This window comes from Filicampus tigris, chromosome 12, assembly GCF_054856515.1.
Source record: "Filicampus tigris isolate MCC_2025a chromosome 12, RoL_Ftig_1.0, whole genome shotgun sequence".
Lineage (NCBI taxonomy): Eukaryota > Metazoa > Chordata > Actinopteri > Syngnathiformes > Syngnathidae > Filicampus > Filicampus tigris.
Genome location: NC_141228.1, coordinates 2027832 through 2053101, shown reverse-complemented (window position 1 = coordinate 2053101; position 25270 = coordinate 2027832). Strand labels below are relative to the sequence as shown.

The window sequence follows — 25270 nt, the reverse complement described above, 5'->3', positions numbered from 1 at the left end:
AGCCCTTCGCACTAATCAGAATCCAAGTATTAGCTCTTAGTTTCAAAAAGGTTGGCAAAACTGCTAGCCAACAAGTCCTTGGATGTGTACAAATATGGGGCCATGTACACACCATATAACATCATGATTTTGATGATTAATTTCGTACGTTACGATTGAACGTTTTGCCAAGCCAAAGACAAGGACACAAAATAGAAATATGTGATGCTTGAGCCATGATCAACAGAAAGGAAAACTAACAATCAGTAATTTGCATGGCAGGGTGAGTAACGTAGCCAACTAGTTTGGTAGTTTTTGTTGCTTGTTATTTTATGTAAAATGCTAATTAAATGTAACAATTGTAATGCTTCAATAATTTGCTCCATCTTCTTTACATTTTAGACTTGCTTCATGTTGCAGCAATTCTATTTAAAGTGTAAGTCAACCCAGACATGTTTTTTTCAAGAATATGTTCTATGCAGGCCCACTAGTTGAAACAAAGCATTCTGATAAATAATGTGTTGTGAAATAAGAGTTGATCCATCCGTTTTAGCCATCTCTGGGGGCGGTCATTTTGCCACTTCTGTCGACTGAAGATGGACATCACAGTTGCTCAATGCTCATGTAACGACCCATCATATCTCACCTGTTTTCTGAAGCTGAGCCGCGATTTGTCGTTATCTGATCCTTCAGCAACTGTGATGTCATTTTCAGTCGACAGTGACAAAATGGGCCGCCTGAGATGGCTAAAAACGGGTTGATTTTACTGTTTAACTCATATTCCACAAAGACAACATTAATCAGAATGCCACGTTTCAACTAGTGGGCATGACTTAAAGTTCTTGCAATTCAGAGCACTTATTTCTTCGGAAAAACACTTTGGCAAAATAATATCAAAAAGGTCAGCTTGTGACACTGGAATTCTTGTTGGTAAAATTCGGAAGTTCTTCAATCTCCCTATAACACGCTCGACATGTATCCTGACACAAGACAGTTGACTTGATGTGTCGACCTCCTGTGCAGAACATTTCCTTTTGCCTTTAGTAAAAGCTGGTGTGCCAAGTTTAGCACCATGTGACGCAAGTTCCTCTGCAATAAGAACCCCCCTATCTGGCAGAATCTCATCATTAAATTCTAAAATATCATAAATTCCAGACTTCTTTGATATCCTCTTGGCAGAAGTTCGCCCATCCCAATCCTCAGAGATAAATGAAATACTTCGAGCACGAGTGATTAAATATTTCATGGTGTCATTTTGTTTATAGTTTGACTATGACTGGGACCTGAAAGTCATATTACTGGGTGTATTAATGGAAATGTAAATCTATTTTATGACATCACTTAACTTTGGCTTGAACATTTTGGGTATATCAATTAGGCAAGGCGAGCGAGTTTTATTTATACAGCACATTTCATACACAAGGCAACACAATGTGCTTCACACAAGCAAAGACAACACCTACAAGCATTTACAATCACAACAGTTAACAACATTTAAAAGCAAAGCAGAGAAAACAAAAGCAGGTTACAAAAATTACTAGAATGAATGTTGACAACATTAATAGAAAACTTTTTAAAGTAAAGAAATACAAGTGCAAAATATTATATACATAAATTTCCCAGTCCGTTTATCGCCTTCGTCTGCCGCTGGGCTACTAGAGCAGGGCATTCTGCCTATGTGACGGACCGGTCCATCTATCCATCTATGACGGATGCCATTTTGCCAGTGATAAACGACAAATGGGAAAAAAAAAAGACGGATAAAGCATAAGCGGAAGTGGATTTTCACCCGTCTATGCAATCGTCTATAACCTAACATTGATGATTATTGTTTAGTTTGATGCAGGTAAATTTGCTGCTTGATTTGTGTATTTTACATCAGGCATGTTTTTGGACAGATAATGGGTCCTAATCATAGCTGGGTATGATACTAAAAATTGAGCGTCCGTTATTTGTCATCCGTCTGCAGCGTGGTTTCCGTGGTTTACGATGACATAGACGGAAAAAAGACTATGCTTAATCCGTTTATTTTTTTTAAGGTTCCCGTCTATCGTTTATCGCCTACATAATGGGCAACCGTCATGGGCAGATAAACGGACCAGTCCGTCACATAGGCGGAATGCCCAACTCTGGTTTCTAAAATACTGAAAGAAAAAAAAAAAAATTGTTTAGAATACCTTAGTGTAGCTTCTTTACTTGGTCATTCAATAAGCTGCTTAAGGGCCTTACCAGAAACCCAGCTTCAACAAATGTTAGATAAGGTAGCTGTCGAGACCTTAAACCTATATCAGTGCAAGTTAGGCCCAGCCTTAATTTCATCAACACACGGCAAGGCTGAGTGGTAGAGTGGTGGTCTCCCAACCAAGACTGTGGGGGTTCGATCCCCGACCATTGTGACCATGTTGAAGTGTCTTTGAACAAAATACTGAACCCCCAGTTGCTCCTGATGCTGGGTTATCAATAGGTGATTGAGAAACCTGTGTTAAAGGCCTTTGAGTACCTCAAGCCCAGCGCACCATGGCTTCGGGTGCAGATGGCTCCCAAGACCCGATGGTGCGGTTCCCTGCACACAAGGCACTCTCTCTCTGCCCACTCTTGGCATAGCTGATCATGTATTTGGATCATGTGACCATTCATGATAGCGACAACCTTGTTGGGAGAGGCTAAAAACGATCTCTTACATTTTCTTGTCCCGTATTCTGGGGACCTGAACTCGTAAAGGCAGGCTTAATCTTGCCAAAGTTCAACTAATTTATCCTCCAGGAGAGCCTCTGAAATGTACTCACAGGGCGCAGCCATATTTAGCATAATCTGAGTACATGCGCCGTGGATGATAGCAGTGTGCGGTTGCTCCTGTGCCCTGCACACCTCAAACCAATGACGGTAGAGCGCCTAAATAATCAATCATGTTTCATACTTGGCACTGATGGCGCAGCACAATTCATGCTCAAAAAATGCCCCTGCGGATGCAGTGCGGATGACGAAATACCAAGGTCTAAATGCGAATGAGGGCCTATGGGGCCTCATGTGTGCCGGGCTTAAGGTAGAAAAGCGCTATACAAGTAAAAGCCCAGTTACCAATCGGTCTATGATCATGCAGAGTTTCTTACTGAATATTTTACAATACCTGTCGTTTTAGTGCACAACCAGTCAAAGAACACACATGTAATTCCAGTGAAAAGCGACAATTGTACCATGTTGAATTTGATATTTGAGTAAGAAAACAATTTTTTTAGGATGCTCTTTCAGTCTCTTATTTTCATCCCGTAGCTGTTGACAATCTTCCTGAAGGTTGGCATGATCAACGTGTTCTGTTCTCGTGACTGCGGTGTCCTCTTCAGCTTCAGCAGAAAAGAGTACAGTTAGCACATATTCTTCACAACCTCATAATAAAAACGGTGAAATGCTGCTAGGATGATACACACCTGAGAGTGAATGAAGTCTGACATAGAAGATGAGTTTTGATAACTAGACTTTACACTATCAGGGTTTTGGAGTTGATCAGGTAGTTAGAAAAAAAGCTGATAATCATCGATTTGGCCAGGAGATGGCGCAGTATATCTATTTAAACACCTATATTTACTCTACACTCATCCCCCATAGCAAAAATGTTATCTTGGTTTAACAGCTGTAAACACGTCTTACTTTCTTACCAGCTACAAGTTTCTCGCTTCATATTGTGATCCTGCTCAAGTCCCGGATGATGCCCACAGATTGCATTGATTACTTTGTCCAGTTTTACAAACTGTATGCTATACAGATTCTGCAATATCTACATAAACTGTATTGACAAGTTATGTAATCGCGGCGGGAGAATAGCTCAACAAAAGCTTGGCATGACCATATCATATAATTGCTTAGGAAAAAAAATATTTCATTCGTGGCCAACAACAGAGCTATTTTTTCGTGTGAGTTCAAACAAACAATGCCCGCCTGCTGGTATCTGAATGTGTGAAAGTCATGTAACGTAGGCTGAGTGATGAAAGCTATTTTGAATTAAAGAGTTGCTAAAATTAAAAACAAAACACACATACTGTGGCTAGTTCTTTTACCAGTCAAAAAAAAAAAAATAAAAATATCCACGAACACTATTACTTAGAGGTTGATGGTCGAGTGCGCAGAGGCAGAACTTCCGCTTCCCAGCACCAAGTCTTTCTGCTAAGAAGCCGCATGACAAGGCTTAAAACAGATAAGCTTTGGGGCTTTGTGCAACTATATGGCAGCACAGAACGACTCCAGACTGAACGAGGTTGCGTTTGCTGTAATGTCTTATTTCAAGGATGCGATGAATGCCGATGTTGATAGATTGCACATTTTATGACATTATAGGTGATCAACAATTTTGCATAAAATGTAAAATATCGACCAATTTTACACACGGTTATTATATCGGTGGAAAGTCTATTGACAACTGAAGAGGAGAAGAAGGGGTGTTTTGAGAACAAGAGAGGAGGAACGTTGGGATCAATGGAGCAGAGATATGAATGACTGTTGGGATCAGCATAAGGGGAGAGGACCTTAAATTGTTGAACCATCACATGATGCAGAAAAATGAAATGAAACTATATCAGCTACACTAACCAGGACTGTGAGTCATGTAGGTGACTTCCTCTGGAGTATGAGTAGGTGGATTTGGTGGAGCAACCGAAACTCTTTCACAATGTTTCTTTTTTCTATGGTACCTTCACATTAAAAAAACAAACAAACAAAAAAAAAAAACCTCAATAGATGAACAGAAATACTGGAAATCGATCCATTTCTCACTTACAGATCCCATCTTAGTTATAAGAAATATAGTTTCATTTGCTTGATAGCAAACGGGGTAAAACATTGGTAATGAGTTAATACTGTCATTAGTTTATGCAAAACACAAATAACTAGCTAGATCTTACCTTTCAGTCTTTGCCTTGGGGTTATTTTTTTGTTTTGTGTAAGAAAATTAGAGAGCGCAAAATCAGAACTCTTGTCATCCAGTGACGTCACTTGTAAAAAGAAAGACATACATAAGCCATCCATCACCAGCTCGTGACTTAAATTGTTGAGGTAAAGGTAAACCTTACCAACATTAACGCTAACAAATTAAGATCTTAAGTTACATGGAGCTAGTCTGGATCAAAGCTAATAGCTAACTGCTACTAGTTACTAGCTAGCACTAGTAGCAAACACCTTGCCATTATCCACAGTTCCTGACCACTTACTCAACATTTCAAGATATAGAAGTTAATTAAATCAAATGGCCTAGATAACTTACCAGATATGAAATGAGCATTGCAAATGCAGGCATCCCTGATCTCCTGGATGCAGTCTGTGCACCACAGGTTCATCCGGTGTTTCTGAAATGATCCGCTTCCTCTTGGAATTGAGAATAATGTTAACCCCTTTCCAGCTAGGCATGTTGATATTGTTTGAAACTATTCAAAAACTCTGATCCATGCTACAAAACAAATCTTCACACCCACACGTGTGTTTCTCGTTGTTTTGAGTCAATGACGCACGTGCAGCCTTTGATGACGCATCCAAAAAAAGATAAAACAACATAAGATTAGAAGGGAGGACAACGGAACTGACAACATGAAAAAGTTGATCTTAACTGTATAAAAGCCTACTACAGTGGGTTAAAAAGCCCTAATATAACAACGTATAACATCTTAAATTCATTTGTGGTAAATCAGAGGCACTTTAAATAGAGCTGGTGTGTGTGCTGGCTCCCAATTAACACAAGTTTAAATGTATTTAAACAAACAAACATCCATATTTTCAGAAGTTTACTTTTCCTCCCTAAACTTAGTGTCCCCTCCCCTTCCAATGTATGCGTGTGGGTGGGGGAGAGGGGAGCAATTCTCTCTCTTGGTGCTCAGCTTGTTGACAGAGGCAGAGGCGTGAGGAACAAGATGCGTGATACTTAATGCAGTGTTTAACCGACTAATAAAATACTAAACGTTTAATAAATCGTAGACGGTTAAACGGTTAAACGACTAGTCGCGCACATCCCTAATACATATATATATATATATATATATATATATATATATATATATATATATATATATATATACATCTATATATATACATCTATATATATACATACATATATATATATATATATATATATATATATATATATATATATATATATATATATATATATACATATATAGAACATATTCTTGAAAAAAAATGTTTGGGTTGACTTTCCCTTCAGTTGAAAAAACAAGCATTGGATTCAAGTTAATTAGCGCATTGTAGCAGCTCCACCTTAGGAAGTAGCCACACGCGCCGACTCACCGACTCGCCGCAGATTCGCCGGAGGGACGAACGAACGAGCGAGTCTTTTTCCCCCCGCATCCTATGACTTTCTTCTTTTTTTGGAGACTAGTCTGAAGATTTTTTGGAAGCAGCGGATCGCCGATTCCATCAGTCTCGGCCGCACAACAACTCGGGCTTCCTCGGCTACCCTTCAGCTGCTCAACTGCCTTCATCCACCGGGCGACGACACGCAACTATGTCTTCGTGCACCACTTGCACTCATCTCATTGAAAGGCTTTCCCTGATAGAGGGATATGTCCGTCAGCTAGAGCAGAATAATGTGGTAACTGTAGTTGTGGTGGACACAACTGTTAGTATGGGTTGTAGCCATACTAACTGATCCATGCTACAAAACAAATCTTCACACCCACACGTGTGTTTCTCGTTGTTTTGAGTCAATGACGCACGTGCAGCCTTTGATGACGCATCCAAAAAAAGATAAAACAACATAAGATTAGAAGGGAGGACAACGGAACTGACAACATGAAAAAGTTGATCTTAACTGTATAAAAGCCTACTACAGTGGGTTAAAAAGCCCTAATATAACAACGTATAACATCTTAAATTCATTTGTGGTAAATCAGAGGCACTTTAAACAGAGCTGGTGTGTGTGCTGGCTCCCAATTAACACAAGTTTAAATGTATTGGGTAAACACAGCCACATTCCCAGTACTAAGAGGGTGTGCACACTCGGGCAACCATCTAGTTTATTGTTACATCCCCTCATTAAAATATTACACTTTGTTTTAATTTAAAAAGATGGAAAAAGTTTGGAAATTATCAAACAGTCTAATTTGTTTCATCACAGATACATGGAATTTTTTACAGTGGTGCATAGACTTTTTATATGCACCATGGATGTGAAGAAGCAGGCACTAGAGTTGAAGACAATATATAACCATGTGCTGCCCAGTAGATGTCAGTGTCGTATCATGTTCTTGTAGCAACCGCATGCAGCTGTAAAGCTTCACACCACCAATGATTTTTCCTCAGGGGTACTATAGAGTTCAGCCTCACAGTGGTTTGCATTTGAATGAGACTAATTAAATAACAGCATTTCAGTCATACTAAATAATCTTTCATAGGTAATTACTTGAACCAACACAGTGCAGTATAGTACTACTTACTCCAAAGCTCTGGAAAAAGCAAACAAAAAAACGTAAGAGGCCACTACAAAATTAGAATTTTATGCCAACAAATTACATGCAAACAAGGCATTGAGATGGAAAGAAATGAAAGTGTTTGGGGATTTTTTTCGGTGAATATCAAAATGATTGTGAAAGAGTTCATTCTTGATTTTTGAAGTCCTATTTTTCTTTTGGTAAATGGGCTTTTCAATTGTGTAGCGGTTTTCTACCTCCGAGCTACTCAAGCACTTTAATTGTTCGATGCTCTGAAATTTTTTTCCCCGAGAGCTGTAAATTCTATGGCAAAATTCACTGAAACAATGTTACAGACAACCTATTCAGATGAGAAAATTGCCTGTGATTTCAATGTGACTGACTTGGCATTGGTCATATAAATATATATTAGGGATGTTCCAATCGATCGGCCACAGATTTTTGTGAAAAATTATGTGAATTGAATATTTGACCCAAGGCTTATATTGCCGATCAAAAAATCTGATCAACCGCAACACATATACATATATAGAAACATATATATATATATATATTTATTTACATACATATATATGTATATATATATATATATATATACATACATACATATATACACACACATATATATATATATATATATATATATATATATATATATATACATACATATATATATATATATACATATATACATATATACACATATATATATACATATATACACATACATACATGCATACATACATATATATACATACATACATACATACATACATACATATACATATATATATATATATATATATATATGTATATATATATATATATATATACATATATACAATACAATACAATTTTATTTATATTGCGCGTTTCATAACAGCTAGAGCGGTACCATATACATCCATCCATCCATTATCCATACCGCTTATCCTCACAGGGGTCGCGGGCGTGCTGGAGTCTATCCGAGGGACACCCTGAATTGGTTGCCAGCCAATCGCAGGGCACACAAAGACAAACAAACATCCATATTTTCAGAAGTTTACTTTTCCTCAATAAACTTAGTGTCCCCTCCCCTTCCAATGTATGCGTGTGGGTGGGGGAGAGGGGAGCAATTCTCTCTCTTGGTGCTCAGCTTGTTGACAGAGGCAGAGGCGTGAGGAACAAGATGCGTGATACTTAATGCAGTGTTTAACCGACTAATAAAATACTAAACGTTTAATAAATCGTAGACGGTCAAACGGTTAAACGACTAGTCGCGCACATCCCTAATACATATATATATATATATATATATATATATATATATATATATATATATATATATATATATATATATATGTATATATATATATATACATCTATATATATACATCTATATATATACATATATATATATATATGCATACATATATATATATATACATACATATATATATATATATATATATATATATATATATATATATATATATATACATATATAGAACATATTCTTGAAAAAAAATGTTTGGGTTGACTTTCCCTTCAGTTGAAAAAACAAGCATTGGATTCAAGTTAATTAGCGCATTGTAGCAGCTCCACCTTAGGAAGTAGCCACACGCGCCGACTCACCGACTCGCCGCAGATTCGCCGGAGGGACGAACGAACGAGCGAGTCTTTTTCCCCCCGCATCCTATGACTTTCTTCTTTTTTTGGAGACTAGTCTGAAGATTTTTTGGAAGCAGCGGATCGCCGATTCCATCAGTCTCGGCCGCACAACAACTCGGGCTTCCTCGGCTACCCTTCAGCTGCTCAACTGCCTTCATCCACCGGGCGACGACACGCAACTATGTCTTCGTGCACCACTTGTGCTCATCTCATTGAAAGGCTTTCCCTGATAGAGGGATATGTCCGTCAGCTAGAGCAGAATAATGTGGTAACTGTAGTTGTGGTGGACACAACTGTTAGTATGGGTTGTAGCCAACCGGCTTGTCCGGTTAGCATTAGCGGCCTGCTAATCGCGGTGAGCCTGTTCAGACGCATAACAGATTCATCCCGTTAGCTAGTCCCATTCCACCTCGGTCTACTGGCTCCCGCACTTTAGTAATAGGTGACTCCATTACCCATAACATTAAGATAAAAAATCCAGCCACCGTAATGTGTATTCCTGGGGCCAGAGCATTGAAGCTAATCTTAGGGAGCTGACTCGCAAAAGGACTAGACATCAGCACAGGGCAAACAACAACTAGGTACTCCGACATAGTGATACGCGTCGGCTCCAATGATACTAGGATGAGGCAATCAGAGATCACAAAGAAGAACATAGCTAGGACTTGTGATCTCGCTAGAAAGATGAGTCGGCATTGAGTAATTGTCTCTGGCCCCTTGCCTGCGAGAGGCAATGATGAGAGGTTTAGCAGATTATTCTCGCTTAACCGGTGGCTGGCTAGCTTTTGTAGTGAGCAGGGACTGCAGTTTGTAGATAATTGGGGCCAACCCGACCTGCTTAAGGTGGACGGCCTTCACCCTAACTGGGAAGGCGCCATCACTCTTTCTAGAAATATAGATTACTGTTTGAGCCTATTATGACAGTTCACATTGGAGCAGGTCGGGTTACAGGCGATCAGCGAGCCTGTAAGAACGGGTATGGAGTCTGTAAGGCTAGAGTTAACTAGCGCTATGCTAGACTCTGACAACACACATAGTTTTTTTATTTAGATTAGAGCCGTACACACCACATATTCCTGCATCACATAGCGATATTGTTTCTACAGAGGTGGTGCAATATGATAATAATAGTACTCAAGAGCCGATAAATAACTATCATATTCCGACAGTCGTACCCTCCCGCCGCGTTTATAGTTGTTCGAGGTACAATACAGGACCCAGGGAATGCAAGCTTATTAATATTATGATTAGGAATCCTATTATGGGCAATTATCCGGATACACTTATTTTACTGAAACTCGGTCTGTTTAATATTAGATCACTCTCTTCGAAAGCCCTGTTAGTTAATTACCTCATAAAAGACCATAAACTGAACATGATTGGGCTTTGCGAGACCTGGTTAAAACCTGATCATTTTTTACCGCTAAATGAGGCCTCGCCTCCAAACTTCGTTAGTACACATGTTGCGCACCCTCATAAGAAAGGTGGGGGTTAGCCCTTATTTATGAATCTGATTTTAAACTTAGCACACATCCTAGTGACGCCTTTAAAACATTTGAAGTGCTCATTATGTGATCTATAGCCTCATTGGCGTTTTTTCTCACAGTTATTTACCATCCCCCCGGCTCGTACCTGGATTTTTAGATGAGTTCTCTGAGTTTTTGGCTGATTTGGTAACTCATGCAGATAATATAGTGATTATGGGTGACTAACATTCATATGAATCTCCCGTCGGAACCACTTACAGCGGCGTTTCAGACAATAATTGATAGCTTTGACTTCACGCAGATAATTGACAAAGCGACACATAAATATGGTAATACTTTAGAACTGGTACTAACCCGAGGTTTAGCATGCTCAAATGTAATGGTGTTACCATATACTACTGTTATGTCTGACCATTACTTTATAAAATTTGAAGTGCGGCCTCATTACCATCGTCCTTACCAACCAAGCTTTAGCAACCGAAATATTAGTTCTTCAACCACCGCTGCGCTGTCTGAGCTACTGCCCCTGGCAACTGCTTCGTTTCCGAGCTATATTGGTTCGATTGACACAAATGATTTTAATGCTGCTCTGTTAAATGCGCTTGACTCCGTTGCACCATTAAGACATAAAACTCATCCCAAACGGCCTACTCCGTGGTTTACTGAGGAAACCCGCTCACTTAAACAATCATGTAGGAAGCTAGAGAGCAAATGGCGTGCGACTAAACTTGAGGTCTTCTATCAGGCACGGTGTGATAGCTTACTAATATGTAAAGAAGCAAACGCCTTAGCCAAAACTAATTACCTTTCCAGATTAATTGTTCTAAATAAAAGAAATCCTAAATATTTATTTGATACAGTGGCAATGCTAACGCAACAGCTGCCGACCTCCAATAGCTCCTCTCATTCAGCCGATGACTTCATGCAATTCTTTACGCAGAAGATTGAGCGCATTCGGGACGAGATTAAGGACACCACTCCTAAAACCCTGTTGAATTCCGTGAATACTGATGCTAGTACGGGTATTATGGCTGATACCTGACAACACTATCTCTTTTTAAAATAGTATCTCTTGAAAGCCTAACAAAATTAGTTGGTGCAGCAAAACAGACAACTTGCGTGCTCGACCCGCTTCCTGTTAAATTGATCAAAGATTGTTTACAATCCCAGGACCCTCTGTCTTAAATATCAACTTAACTTATCACTCACCTCGGGCACTGTACCAGGAGCTTTTAAAACCGCTGTTATTCGACCTCTGCTTAAGCGGCCAAACCTTGATCCAGAGAACCTCAGTAATTATAGGCCGGTTTCAAATCTCGTCTTTATTGGGAAAATTCTCCAAACAGTTGTAGCGCAACAGCTTAGTGACTATATGGCCGCTAATACTCAATTTGAAATTCTTCAGTCAGGATTTAAAGCCCATCCCCCTACTGAGACGGCTCTTGCTAAAGTGACTAATGATCTTCTCCTAGCTATGGACTCCGACACCTCATCAATACTACTCTTACTTGACCTTAGTGCTGCTTTTGACACTGTCGATCATAACATACTATTAGAACGCCTTGAAGGATGTGTTGGTATCTCATGCTCAGCACTTTCTTGGTTTAATTCTTACCTCTCAGAAAGGACGCACCGTGTAATTCATGGCAATGCGACTTCTGAGTTTTGTAAAGTTACATGTGGAATCCCGCAGGGATCCGTACTAGGACCCCTATTGTTTAGCATCTACATGCTTCCGCTTGGTGATATACGTAAATATAACATTAGTTTTCATTGTTATGCTGACGATACCCAATTATATATGCCGCTCGAGATAACAAACCCGGCTAATTGCTGTAATTTAGAGGCGTGCCTTGCCGAGATTAAACAAGTGATGTCTCTCAATTGTTTGCTTTTTAACTCAGATAAAACCGAGATGTTGATTATTGGCCCTGCTCGTCATCGGCACCTATTTATGAACACCACTCTGAGGCTCGATAAACGTACTATTACCCAAAGTCATTCAACAGAAAATCTTGGTGTTATATTCGACCCAACTCTGTCTTTTCAAATGCACATTAAGAATATTACTAGAACCACATTTTTTCCATCTCCGTAATATTGCTAAAATTCTTCCAATTCTGTCGAATAGTGATGCAGACAATTTAATTCACGCGTTTGTTACGTCTCGCCTCGATTATTGTATCGTTTTGCTCTCTGGTCTTCCCATGTCTAGTATCAAAAGTCTGCAGTTAGTCCAAAATGCGGTCTTGACAAGGACAAGAAAGTTCGATGATATTACTCCGATATTAGCCAATTTGCATTGGCTCCCAGTCCACTTGAGATGCGATTTGAAGGTTTTGCTACTTAACTACAAAATACTGCACAGCTTAGCACCTTCCTATCTCATCGACTTAGTGATACCATATGTTCTGATCTGAAACCTTCGGTCACAAAATGCCAGCCTTTTAGTGATCCCGATAGCCAAAAAGAGGTTTGCAGGCTCTAGAGTGTTTTCTATTCAGGCACCGATGCTTTGGAATGCCCTACCCGCGGATATTAATAGGCACTACCTCAGTAGAAATGTCTAAAACACAACTTAAGACTTATTTGTATGATTCTGTGTTTAGTTTAACTGTTTGTTTTGGCCTCTTTACTGCCGCTTCTATTCTTTTTCTGCCCCCTTTTCCCAGGCTTGGGAATTAGGTGATGACGACCGAATTGGAGGTTGCTTTTGCTCTCGATCCAACAGCAACTGACTGCTACAAGATTGGAGGCTGACCACATCCTCGGAGGCGCTGTTATGGAGATTTCTATATTGACGACCATTTGGTCCCTGCTCACTTCATCAATGTCATCTTCCTGCAACACTTCATTTGATTAACTTTCACATCACTTTAACAAACACTGTATAGTACTATAATGTGTGTTCAATGTTGCCCACTCTGCATCCATTGCAGCCTGATCATCCTGGAAGGGGGATTCCCCCATCTGTGGTCCCTTCTCAAGGTTTCTCACTTTTCCCCAGATGTTTTTTTTTTTTTTTTTTTCCTTGCCCTGCTGGGGCTTAAGATCAGGGGATGTCGTGTATATGATCTGGTGCATATGTGGAGTCCTTTGAGACTTTCCTGTGATTAAGGGCTATATAAATGAATTTGACTTGACTTGACTAACTCACGCAAACAACCCCTCAGCCCTTTCAAACACATACACACGCTCACACACGCACCCACACACGCGTGCACACACAATTATTTACATTGGTGTTGTTCTCCGCTTGGTTTTAGAACTACGAGAGCAGTCATTTTTCACATATGTCACTTTTATTGCGCTCTGGCAATGACTTCGAATAAGAGATTATCACTTGTTGCTCGAGTGTCTAATAAAGGTTTTGCTTGTTAAAATTCTGTTGTTTTGGGTGGGTATCTTTTAATGTAAATTATGTAAGATAATTGAATGAGAAATAGTTGTTGACCGCTGAGATTGTGCGGCTCTTGCGCTGCGTGTGTAAGTCTACTTTTTTATACATTGAATTATGTCAACAAGCTCCACAAAAGCTTATTAGTTTATTGATTTCGACTGTCTGGTATGTATTACTGGAACACATGATTAATTTAGTTTACAATTAGTATTTTCATTTTTTATAGTAATTTGGGGATTGCATATATTATTTTGTATTTATTGTTTTTCTACAATGCTGCAAAATTGTTTTGTGAAGATATATTTATTTATTTATATTGTGAAAAAGTATTTTAGTATCCTTTTTGAGTTGGTTTGGTGCGGCGTATTTCCTGAGCGAAGAAGAAATGAAAGAGAGGTGATTTAGAGCGAGGCTCATGTCTGAATAAAGACGCAACAAAACGCTGTCCTGCCGTGTCAGATTTCTTTAGCAATGAAGACGCCAGAAGAAATATATGAAGTCAAACCTGTATTATAACCCACCATACCACGGCCTCCGAAGACAAGGAAGAACAACTTTTAAGGGTTACACTACCAACACGTATGTCATGACTATCACCGGGGCAGGGGGACTCAGCCGTGTGTCAGGCGAGCAATTCATCCTCATCATCAATATTTCGAAGCAGATGTCACGCCTCCTCTACTTTAAAGCTTTTTTAAAAATATACATGTATAGATCGTGGTGACCAGCAGCCTTGATCACGCCGAAAATAACGTACTAAACTGACAGCCCTAATATATATATATATATATATATATATATATATATATATATATATATGTGTGTGTGTGTGCGTGTATATATATATATATATATACACACATATATATGCATATATATATATATACACATGTATATAAATGTACATATCTATATATATATATATATATATACATACACTGTGTATTTGTATTAGTATATTAGTATAAGAATATATGCATATAAATAAACACAGTAGTTACAGTACATGGCAATCAAATCAGAAAGACAGTGAAGGAGAAATGAGACAATAAGATGGCCACAACCACAAAAAGAGCAGACATCAAAATGACCATACTGCAGTAAGTCTGCGGCTTATCAGATTTATTATACTGAAAATATTCTGATTGGCCAAAAGGATTATGACGGAAGGAGTCATATTCTGGTAACCACGGTGACGCCAGTTGAGTCACGCGGATTGTGATAGGCTGTAATCCTTCCATTAAAATGGATTAAAGATAGTAGAGCAGCCATGAGAGTGAATGTGCATGTATCTACGTAAATGACCTCAGTTTACATGCCAAATAAAAATTCGAATTGCCATCTGCCAAGTAGACGCAAGCCCTCACACACCCAAACACATGCACACACGCATACACATTACAGCCTTGTTACCAGGGCGACCAGAGGTCAGGCAGTGAATTTGGGCTCTCTAGGAGAGATATTGAAGGACCTCAGAAAAATAAGTTTGTTTTGAAACAATTGATAAAACGTTGTCTTTTATATACTTTCCATTAGATATGTTACTTACCTTGTGAGATCATCATCTGCAGTCATGGACCTGGGCATTGGTGAGTATCTGGCCGTGGTCAGTGGGGCAGGGCTAACAGACTGGCTCCCGCTCATGTAGGGGCTTATGTGATTGTCCTGATGTGGGGGGTAGGCTGGAAAAAAACAAAACAAAACAAAAAAACATCACCTCTTTTTAATCATACTGTCACATAGTACACATTGGAGGGAATTGCGACCCAGATCAGATTTTTTCGCCGTATGTGACCTGTATCTTTTATTTTTATGATAGTCTGAACAGCTCAATTCTGATTTTTTAAAATCTGACCAGGGTTCCATATGTGGTCCTACATCTGATACATATTTGATTTTTTGCAAAGCGACTGCAATCTGAACGCCCAGGTCGCATAGATCGTGTTCGCAGCTAAATGCTATCTTTGTTGACACTTAAACAGTTGTAAACAATTCAATCCACTCTTAAAATACTCCCGGCCGGTAAGTAGATGTTAATAATAAATTAGCCAGATGATGATCTTTAAATAATGTTTATGAATTATGAAATCTATATCCTATATCTATATTAGCCTCTCTCCCATGGCGTCATAAACAGACCCTTTTTTAATTTTTATTTTTTGGGCAGGGGGTCGGACTGGTGAAATGTAAGGACAAAGGCACTTTAAGAGGAGGAGGACGGACGGGGTCTTAGTACGATTATTTTATGAATAAGGACGGAGGGATGATGACGGAAGGTTGCCCAGGTCGCGGATGGAGGAGGATGGAGCAAAATAGAGTAAAATGCAAATCTCTACAATGTTAGTTGCATGCCTGCACATGTAGAGAACATATTGCTTTTGTAAGTGGTATTTCCGTACTGACATATCTGGTCTACAGACTTCAAAAATGCCATTTCTTGATTCATTTTGGCAACAGGCAATGGTTTATAATTACTGGTTGCTCAAAATATAATTGAATTGAACAAAAATGATTAACAAAATGCATATAGAAGACTTACAATTCGTGACATCAGGGGGAGGAAAGGTTTCATTGATAAAGAGAGAGCTATGTTTGGCCAATCGTAGATAAACAACATCTGGGGTTGACTTTAGAGCTGCAACTGCTTCCTCATGAGTAACCTCCTCTAAAGAAGAGGCATTTACCTGGAGACAGATGGAGAAAATTAGCAGAACAATTAAACATTAGCAAAACAATTAAACGATGAATAATGTATGTATAAAATATTTCAAAAAAGTAAAACTGATGCCACTGTGAGCACCACCACAGAGTGAAAAATTAACATACTGTACTTTCTAAATACTATATTATTTTCATTTTCGTTTGTCATTCTTTTCTAACTATGTCAAATGTTCTGCATCCTCCTCTCTCATGTCTTCATGTCTTCCCTCACAACATCCATCAAACTTCATGTTGGGTCTTCCTCTTGCTCTCTGTCCTGGCAGTTCCAAACTCATCACTCTTCTAACAATATACTCACAATGCGTTCTCTAACTTTTCCCCCAAAACATCTAACCTTGGCTGTCCCTCGAATTACCAGTAGCTCAACTCTAATCCTAACCAACCTGGTGATTCCTAAAAGAAAACCTCAACATCTTCATTTCTGGCCACCTCCAGCTCTGTTTCCTGTCATTTCTTCAGATCCACTCTCTCCAATCCGTACATCATGGCCGGCCTTACCATTGTCTTAGAAACTTTCTCCATCTAAAGCAGATACTCTTCAATCACATAAGACCCCTAACACTCCTCCACCTGTTCCAACATGCTTGCAGTCGTTTCTTCACCTCCTTATGGCATACACCGTTGCTTTGGACTGTTGATTCTCAGTATTTATAAGTCATCCAGCCTCATTATCTGTTCTCCCTTTAGTCTCACGCTTTGTTCTTGAGCCCTCTCATTCAAACACATACATACTGTATATTCTGTCTTACTTCTGCTAATCTTCTGCTAATCCTCTCCTTTCCAACGCATGCCTCCACTAGGGATGGGAATTTTGACTAATTTGCCCGCCGACTAGTCGCAAATAAAATTTGAGACTAGTCGACTAGTCTATAAGTAAGAAAACTTTAAATTTAATAGATATTGAATTCAAAGTTTAAAATGGTAATGTTTTGTGTATTTACAGAAAGGGTTATTTTAGCCCAAACATTCAGGACAGTTTGTTCATTTAAATTCTATTGATGTAACAACAACTGCCTGAATAAAAGTGAACTATTGAAAGAGAAATACATTTCTGATACATTTTCCAATGCAATGCATGGCATTTATTATGAATAATGTAAAAAGTAATGGTACCGACTCCCAGTCCAGCAGGGTCTCATTCGTTAGCACCATGTTAGTGGCATTATCATGCACACAGGCGACAACTTTATTTTGTAGTGCCCATGTACCCATCACACTCCGCAGGAGAGCAGCCAAATTTTCAGCTGTGTGTCTTTCCTTCAAGGCGCATGAAGCACACAGCTGTGGAGATGTCCTCCGTCCACATACGTTATACACATTATAGCATGTAAGATTCGGTGGCTATGGACGTCCATCTGTCTGTAGTTAAGGCATTGGCCACATAGCTGACCCGCTCAAACGCTCGTAGTATCTACTCTTTCATTTGCTTATGGCTGCTCTCGAGTTGGGGCGTTATTGTTTTACGACTTGGCACCACGTACTCAGACTCGATTTACAGCATTAATTTTTCTAACCGTCTGTACTCAACAAAAGAAAGCGGCAGCATATCGCGTCATTTTACAAATTAGTTGGGTATTCTTTGCTCTGCGGTGAGCATCGCAGCGCCTGGCTGGAACAAAGGCTCTCATGCTCGTCTGACTGGCCCCGCCGCCATTGACCTGCAGGTTCACATCGAGATTTAGTTTGGATGTGGTTTCTCATCGCCCCGAGAGAGTGTTTGTAAGCGAGTTTATGCTTGCAAAGCCTACAGATGACCTTGTTGTAATCTGCTGCATCAAAATACTGCCAAACGGTGCCGTTGTTTTCCGTGGTAGCTTCGACAGAATTTACTTTTCTTCCCCAAGCTTAGTGTCCCCGCCCCCTACTATGTGTGCGTGTGGGCGGGGGGGAGGGGAGCAATTCTCTCTCTTGGCGCTCAGCTTGTTCACTAGTGATGGGCATAACAGTTCTTATATATAAAATTGTCCACACCTGATGTTCTACTCATTATAATTGGTGCGTTTGGATTATCGTTGCTAACAAAAACCAATGCGTTTGCATTGATGTACTGTAATCACGTCAGGCAATAGTCGTATTCGTGTGATGCACCGGACTTTAAAAAAAAAAAAAAAACACACACACACAAAAACACTCAAATATTTAAAACCATTATCATAACCATTATAATCTTGGTTATAATAACGGTGATAAATACTAACAACAACAACAATAATCGCAGTAGACACTATGCCTACATATATAAACATTTACATTTGTTATTTTGGAGGACATAACACGCGGCCGTCACGCGCCCGTTGTATTTTTGTTTTCACGCGTTACGAAGTGCAGGCTTGTCAAATGAAGCGGATGACTACATGTTTGGTTAAACGTTCTGTTGCGCTGAAATAAAAACAAGAATTAATAAAACACTCGAGCACCAAACAAGATTTTTCAAATAAAAGTACAATTTAATGGCAAACCAACATTATGATGATCGCACCACATTATAGTTGCAGTAGACAGAGAGGATAATAATATTTAAGTGCACATATGTGTATTGTGATAAATGTTTTCAAATAAAGTTGTCCCAAGTCCACAACAACGTCATCTCCCAGCTGCTGCAGACTGGGGCGCCTCATCACGATGTGGCAAGTGACTAAGTTCGTCAGAGCTCTTATTTGTTTTCATGCGCATGCCCCCGGTACTTGGATGGGCTTATCATTAGTCAAAGAAAGCTAGTCCCTGCGAGCACGAAAGGAGTGGTGTTAGTGAGTGGTTCCTTCCTTGCCGAATCGTGAATCATTCATAGCAAAACTCAGTTCACTCACTGACTGCAAGGAGTTCTCGTTCGCGTGTACGAGAAATGGCAGCAACACGTTCACTCAACGAATCGTTGGTGAACGGGAAATGACATCACTGATTCCCGCAGCGATACGTTCACTCACCGAATCGTTGGTGAACGGGAAATGAGATCACTGATTCCAGCAGCGACACGTTCACTCACTGAATCGTTGGTGAACGGGAAATGACATCAGTGATTTCTTCGTGAAGGCCAATAGCGTGGCAGTATGTTCAGTAAATCCCGCTTACATCTGACGTTGGCTGCTGATTGGTCGATCGCGAAGATTGACAACATGCGTGTGGCTGAGCTCAAATGAACTGAGAAAAGAACGAATCACTTTTGTTCACAGAGGCCGAGGCGTGAGGAACAAGATGCATGATTCTTAATGCAGCATTTAACCGACTAGTAAAATACTAAACGTTTAATAAATCGTAGACGGTTAAACAATTAAATGACTAGTCGTGCACATCCCTAGCCTCCACCATCCTAAATGTTCCACCACCTGCTCCTTACTTGCACTGGCACAGGCATTGAGTGGAATCATTCCATCATTCCAGTTCTCCGCGAACAGATTCAGATTCAGATTTTATAATGTCGGTGCTAAGTTTCGATTCCTAGTTAGCCACGCGGAAGAGCTACGAACATAGTACGACCGATTAAAAAAAAAGTGTGCGTGCACGGCGCGCAGCCCCGGGCTCCTGCAGCCGAAGCTGCGTCGCAATAACACGGAAGCTCGACCCCACTCGAGCTGTCGTGGTCCTCTCGGTCAGCCCCTCCGCTCACTTCCTAACGGCTGGCAAGCGCGGGGCGCGGCGGTATCAACTCTGGGTGTGCGCCCGGCCCTTCCCATGGATCTCCACAGCGGCGGGCTCATTTGGGCCGACCCCTAGCCATAGACCTGACGCGATGCATCTTATGACCCAAATGTCAGAATCGGCTAAGTACATCTAATGGCAACATTGAGCCAACAAGTTCAACACACAAATGCACATATATCCAGCTAATATTTATCTTATAGCATATGCAGCTGCAGCATATTCATAAATACGATACATACAGATACATCATACGGTTACATCGACTGCTTGGATTAGATAGACTTTCCTTGCTTGCCCTTAAAATGCAGCATTGTGTTTGTCATGTTTATTTTCTTTCTAAAGCAAGACAAGGTTAGTCAATCAATTGGTGTTCTTGTAGTGTTCTTTCAGTAACAGCTGCATTATGGTATTGTCTTGAACTTCTCAAACATAAAACTCTTGTGAAAAATAATACTAAATAATAATACAAAAAAAATTATTAGAATAAATATACTGGTAAAAAACAGCCCTTTGAATAATCCATGGTAAAGTTCACAAAGAGTAAAAAGTTCATGAAATTGAATAACTGAGAAGTTCATGTGATTTGTCTAAAAATAACTCATTTTTTTGTTAAGAATCGGAATCGAGAATCGTTAGGAACAGGAATTGAATCACAGAACCAGAATCGGAACTGGAAGAGTCCAAATTCAAACGATGCCCAACCCTAATCGTGTGCCTCAACTTGATTCCTCAATAGTTCTCGCAACTCTGCACATCACACTAGTTCTTGAAAATGGGCACCAGCACACTTTAGACATCTTATCACCCTCTAGAATTATATTAAACAACCTTTATTAAAAATTCCAGCCTTCTCTCCTAGATGCTTCCAAACATCCACAGGTAATTCATCATGACCAAGTGCCTTTCCATTTTTCATCCTTATTAGTGCTTTTCAAACTTCTCCCTTACATTATTACTTCCTGGTCAACCACAATTGCCTCTTTTACTCTCTCGTTTTAATCATTCATCAACTCCTCAAAGCATTCTTTCCAGTAGTGGGCATTTTACAAAAATTTGTCGGTCCGTTTATCACCATCCGTCTGCAGCCTGCGTGTCCGTCGTCAGTCTATCCACCTTTTTGTCAAGCCGGATCAAATAGTAATCGCCTATTGGCGGCTCATTCTATCATTTTAAACGTTCTTGCTTTAGCGCTTCCATCAACCAACATCTCTTAGGACCCAGTAGCTGTCAAAAAGACTCACCGCAGCCACTGTATAATAGAAGCCTCACCGAGGCCGAACTAAATAAGTCCCCTTTCAGGACCCCTTAGCTGTACCCCACCGCTGCCACTGGACCTCCCCCCACCAGGCGATACATAGATGGACCAAAATAGGAACTTCCGCCTATGCTTAGTCCGCCGTTTTTTGTGTTTCCCATCTAACGTTTATCGCCTACAAAATGGGCATCTGTCCTAGGGAGATAGATGGACCGGTCCGTCTGTTTGATGGAATGCCCAGCTCGGATTCTTTCAATCTATTCAGCACACTACTGGCACCAGTTCACACATTTCCAACTCTATCCTTAATCACCTTAACCTGCGGCATATCCTTTCCATCTGTATCTCTTTGTCTGGGCAATCTGTGAATATCTTTCTCAACTTCTTTATTGTCCAACCTGGCACACATGTCATCATATGCCTCTTTTTTGGCCTTTGGCACCTCTGTCTTTGCTCTAAGTTACATCACCTTATTTTCTTAACCCATTAAAGCATAAAGCGCCTGGCTCACCAGCTTCCCAAAACCTAAGGTCATCTTTGGAATTACCCTCAAAAACCTGGTTTTCCCACAAATTCAACACCTACAAAATAATTAATATCTCAGCCCCTGTAGCAGACAGAAACATAACTCCAACCAAAATTTGAGACCTTAGACATGTGGCTTGCACACGGCCCGAGTTTATTCACCTTTGTTTCGATCGAAGATGTAAAAATAAAGTGTCAGTGCAAGAGAAGCAGTATTTTAATGTAAAAAAAATCAAGTTGTAATTACCATCCTCTATTCTTGTTACAAAGATATCGATAATGTCATTGTCTACAAACATATATCTCAACTATATATCACGTTCGACTGGTTCTACTGGTTCAAAGTCCACAAGCGTGTCGTCTATATCATTGCCATTACTAATTTCCGAGCGATCGATGGCATCCGCCAATATGACTATAAAGAATTCCGGAACATCCTGTGCGTGTATATTCCGATGCATTTTATTGGTTAAGATAATCAAATAATAAAAAGAAAATGACATGTACGCTCTCCCGGCTTTAAGGGTAGAAAGATGCAACAGCGCTCCCGGCTCTAGTGGTAGAAACGCGGTTATGCGCTCCCGTCCTTAATGGGTTAATGTCCCACATAATGTCCCACTTCTTAGCTAATCTCCTTCCTCGTATGCTTTGCTGCACTTGGTACACTCTGGTACAACCAGCAAGTCTCCTTTTCCCCTTTTCCTTCCAGAAGACATTCCAAATTTTCCGATCACCTTGGCTGTATTGGTTTAAACCTCTGGAAGCTCCTCTTGCCTAAATCTCACTTTATAACGAACAACCAATTGGTTTCCTTTATTACAGAACTGGGCATTTTACAAAAAATTGAGCGTTCGTTGTCAATTGCATAGTAAAGCTGGGGGGTGGCTTCTGGGGTTAATAAACTTTAACATAACAATAGCTCAGCTTATCCCCCAACATTCTCCTCCATTCCTGGTCAAATGACCAGGCCTGGGAGTTCTAGGTAGGCTGGTCAAATGACCAGGCCATGGGAGTTCTAGTTACTAACGTTATGTAGCTCAAGGAATAGGAGAATTTTCTGAAATTCCACTATTTGTGGTAATTATTAGTCAGCTAACCTAAGCTGTCAGGTAATTGTAATTTATTTCAAAAGCAGGACAAAGTGGTTTTAATTACACAACTCGCCGGCTTTACATGTTTTACATGGAGACTTTTTTTTTTCAGTCCAAATTATTCCAACAGAAGATCTGCCGTCACTTGTTTACATGCTCCACCTAGTTCATCAGAAGGGCTGTTTTACAGATGTGTAAAATGCGCGGATCGATGTAAAGGTCACGTGATTGATCAAGTTGGAGTTCATTCATCTATTTAGCACAATAGTCACGATTGTTTAAAACTTTTATTAAAGCAATGGCTTGATAAAAAGGGCTCCCGTCGCAGACCAGCTCTGATAGGAAGTCGCCATGTCTGAGCACGTAAAGGACGATTCAATACACATTTACGTCCAGACAGAGTATGCGCAGACTGGAAGCAGACGGCAAAGCTGGCTAACATAGCCTCAGCATATTTAACGGCTCGTGCCAGGGTAATATGCTTCTGTTCGGTGCAAAGACAGGCTGACATGCGAGACGGGATCTCTTCACTAATTGATTAATGAGGGACACACAAAGGGGCAACCGCCCTCCCCACCTCCTGAGTCCCACTAAGAGGGAACCTAAGGTAAAACAAGCCCTTGGTAGCACGACCACGAATAATGATTTTTTTCTTTAATTATTTGGAACAATCTTGATGAGTGACGGGCGTAACAAGTTAGCGTTAACTCAGTGATTCCGTAACATTTGGCAGCTCTGCATTTTGCCACATAAACGCTGGTCCATTCCATTTTGCGTTTCAGTGTGCTTTTTTGAGGGGCAAAATACTAATCTTACGTCGCAAACAGCAATGTGAAACCGCTTATTATAAGCCTTGGCCTATAATATGTATAATATATCATCATAATGTTTTTGTCATGCTCTTTGCCTTAATGTTAAGTTTCCAATTATGGAATACAATCAGTTACCCGGAGAGGACACATTAGACAGATCGACAACAGGAATGACAGCCCAAAAATAATACTTACAGCTACAAGTTTGTCCCCTATCTGTAGTCGTCCATCTTTTTGTGCAGCACCCCCCTCAATGATCTTTGTCACATAAATGCTGTTGTCACCTGGAACATGTTGATTTCCAACTCCACCAGCTATACTAAATCCTAGACCTGAGAAGAAACAAATTGACACTTGAATGTTATTTATAATTAAAACTTTTTTAAAGCACAAGCACATGTGATAAATTGCAGTCACATTAATCAAACCTTAATATCAAATCTCACAATTAAAAGCAGCACAAAGCAAACAAGTGATAAAAGACACAGACAAATCCATCCCATCCACCCGCAGTCTGTGAACCCAACCCTCTCCCCATTCCCTGGGATAACCAACACCCTTATATAAAAACAGTTACAGTTGATTGAACAGAAGATGATTACGGTAAATGCATAACGTGGCTGTAGTGTAGTAAGAGTAATAAACAAGAGCAGAACTCCAATAGGTAAAGCATCATGCAGTTTGTAATAATTAATACAGAATTGTCACCATTATAATAGGAAATTTCATTTTTTTTTCTTCTTTTAGCCAAGCATAACCGTGTCTTCTATTTTTATCTATCAATCTATCGATTATATTATGTTCATGTTTGTCTTTTGGGGGAATGGTAATATTGCTTATATTGTAACCTCGGCTCTTAAATCCATCCTGCGCTGTTTATCCCTCCATTATCGATACCGCTTATCCTCACAAGGGTCGCGGGGTGTGCTGAAGCCTATCCCAGCTGTCTATGGGCAGTAGGTGGGGGACACCCTGAATTGGTTGCCAGCCAATCGCAGGGCACACAAAGACAAACATCCGCACTCACAATCACACCTAGGGGCAATTTAGAGAGTCCAATCAACTTACCATGCATGTTTTTGGAATGTGGGAGGAAACCGGAGTACCCGGAGAAAACCCACGCAGGCACGAGGAGAACATGCAAACTCCACACAGGGAGGCCGGAGCCAGGATCGAACCCACGACCTCTGAACTGTGAGGCGGACGTGCTAACCAGTCGACCAACGTGCCGCCCCCTGCGCTGTTTATTCAAATGAAATACAAATATGAAACTACACTGTTCTA

The 25270-nt window shown here is 40.1% G+C and overlaps 1 protein-coding gene and 1 long non-coding RNA gene across 10 annotated transcripts in view; both read right to left on the bottom strand.

Moving 5' to 3' along the window:
- The window catches only part of LOC147138033 (discs large homolog 1-like protein), a 184438-nt gene that overhangs the window by 40867 nt on the left and 118301 nt on the right, over positions 1-25270 (bottom strand). For all 9 annotated transcript variants that reach the window (XM_086048009.1, XM_086048014.1, XM_086048017.1 and 6 more), the window contains 3 exons: positions 24182-24318; positions 16483-16627; positions 15493-15625 (listed from right to left, as the gene is read on the bottom strand). In XM_086048009.1, coding sequence (XP_085904135.1) covers positions 15493-15625; positions 16483-16627; positions 24182-24318 — 415 coding nt within the window. The remainder of the gene's footprint in view (positions 1-15492; positions 15626-16482; positions 16628-24181; positions 24319-25270) is intronic.
- Positions 1354-5220, bottom strand: LOC147138034 (uncharacterized). Its single transcript, XR_015089072.1, has 2 exons — positions 4561-5220; positions 1354-3320 (listed from the first exon to the last, which is right to left on the bottom strand). It is a non-coding gene; the product is annotated as an uncharacterized LOC147138034 (long non-coding RNA).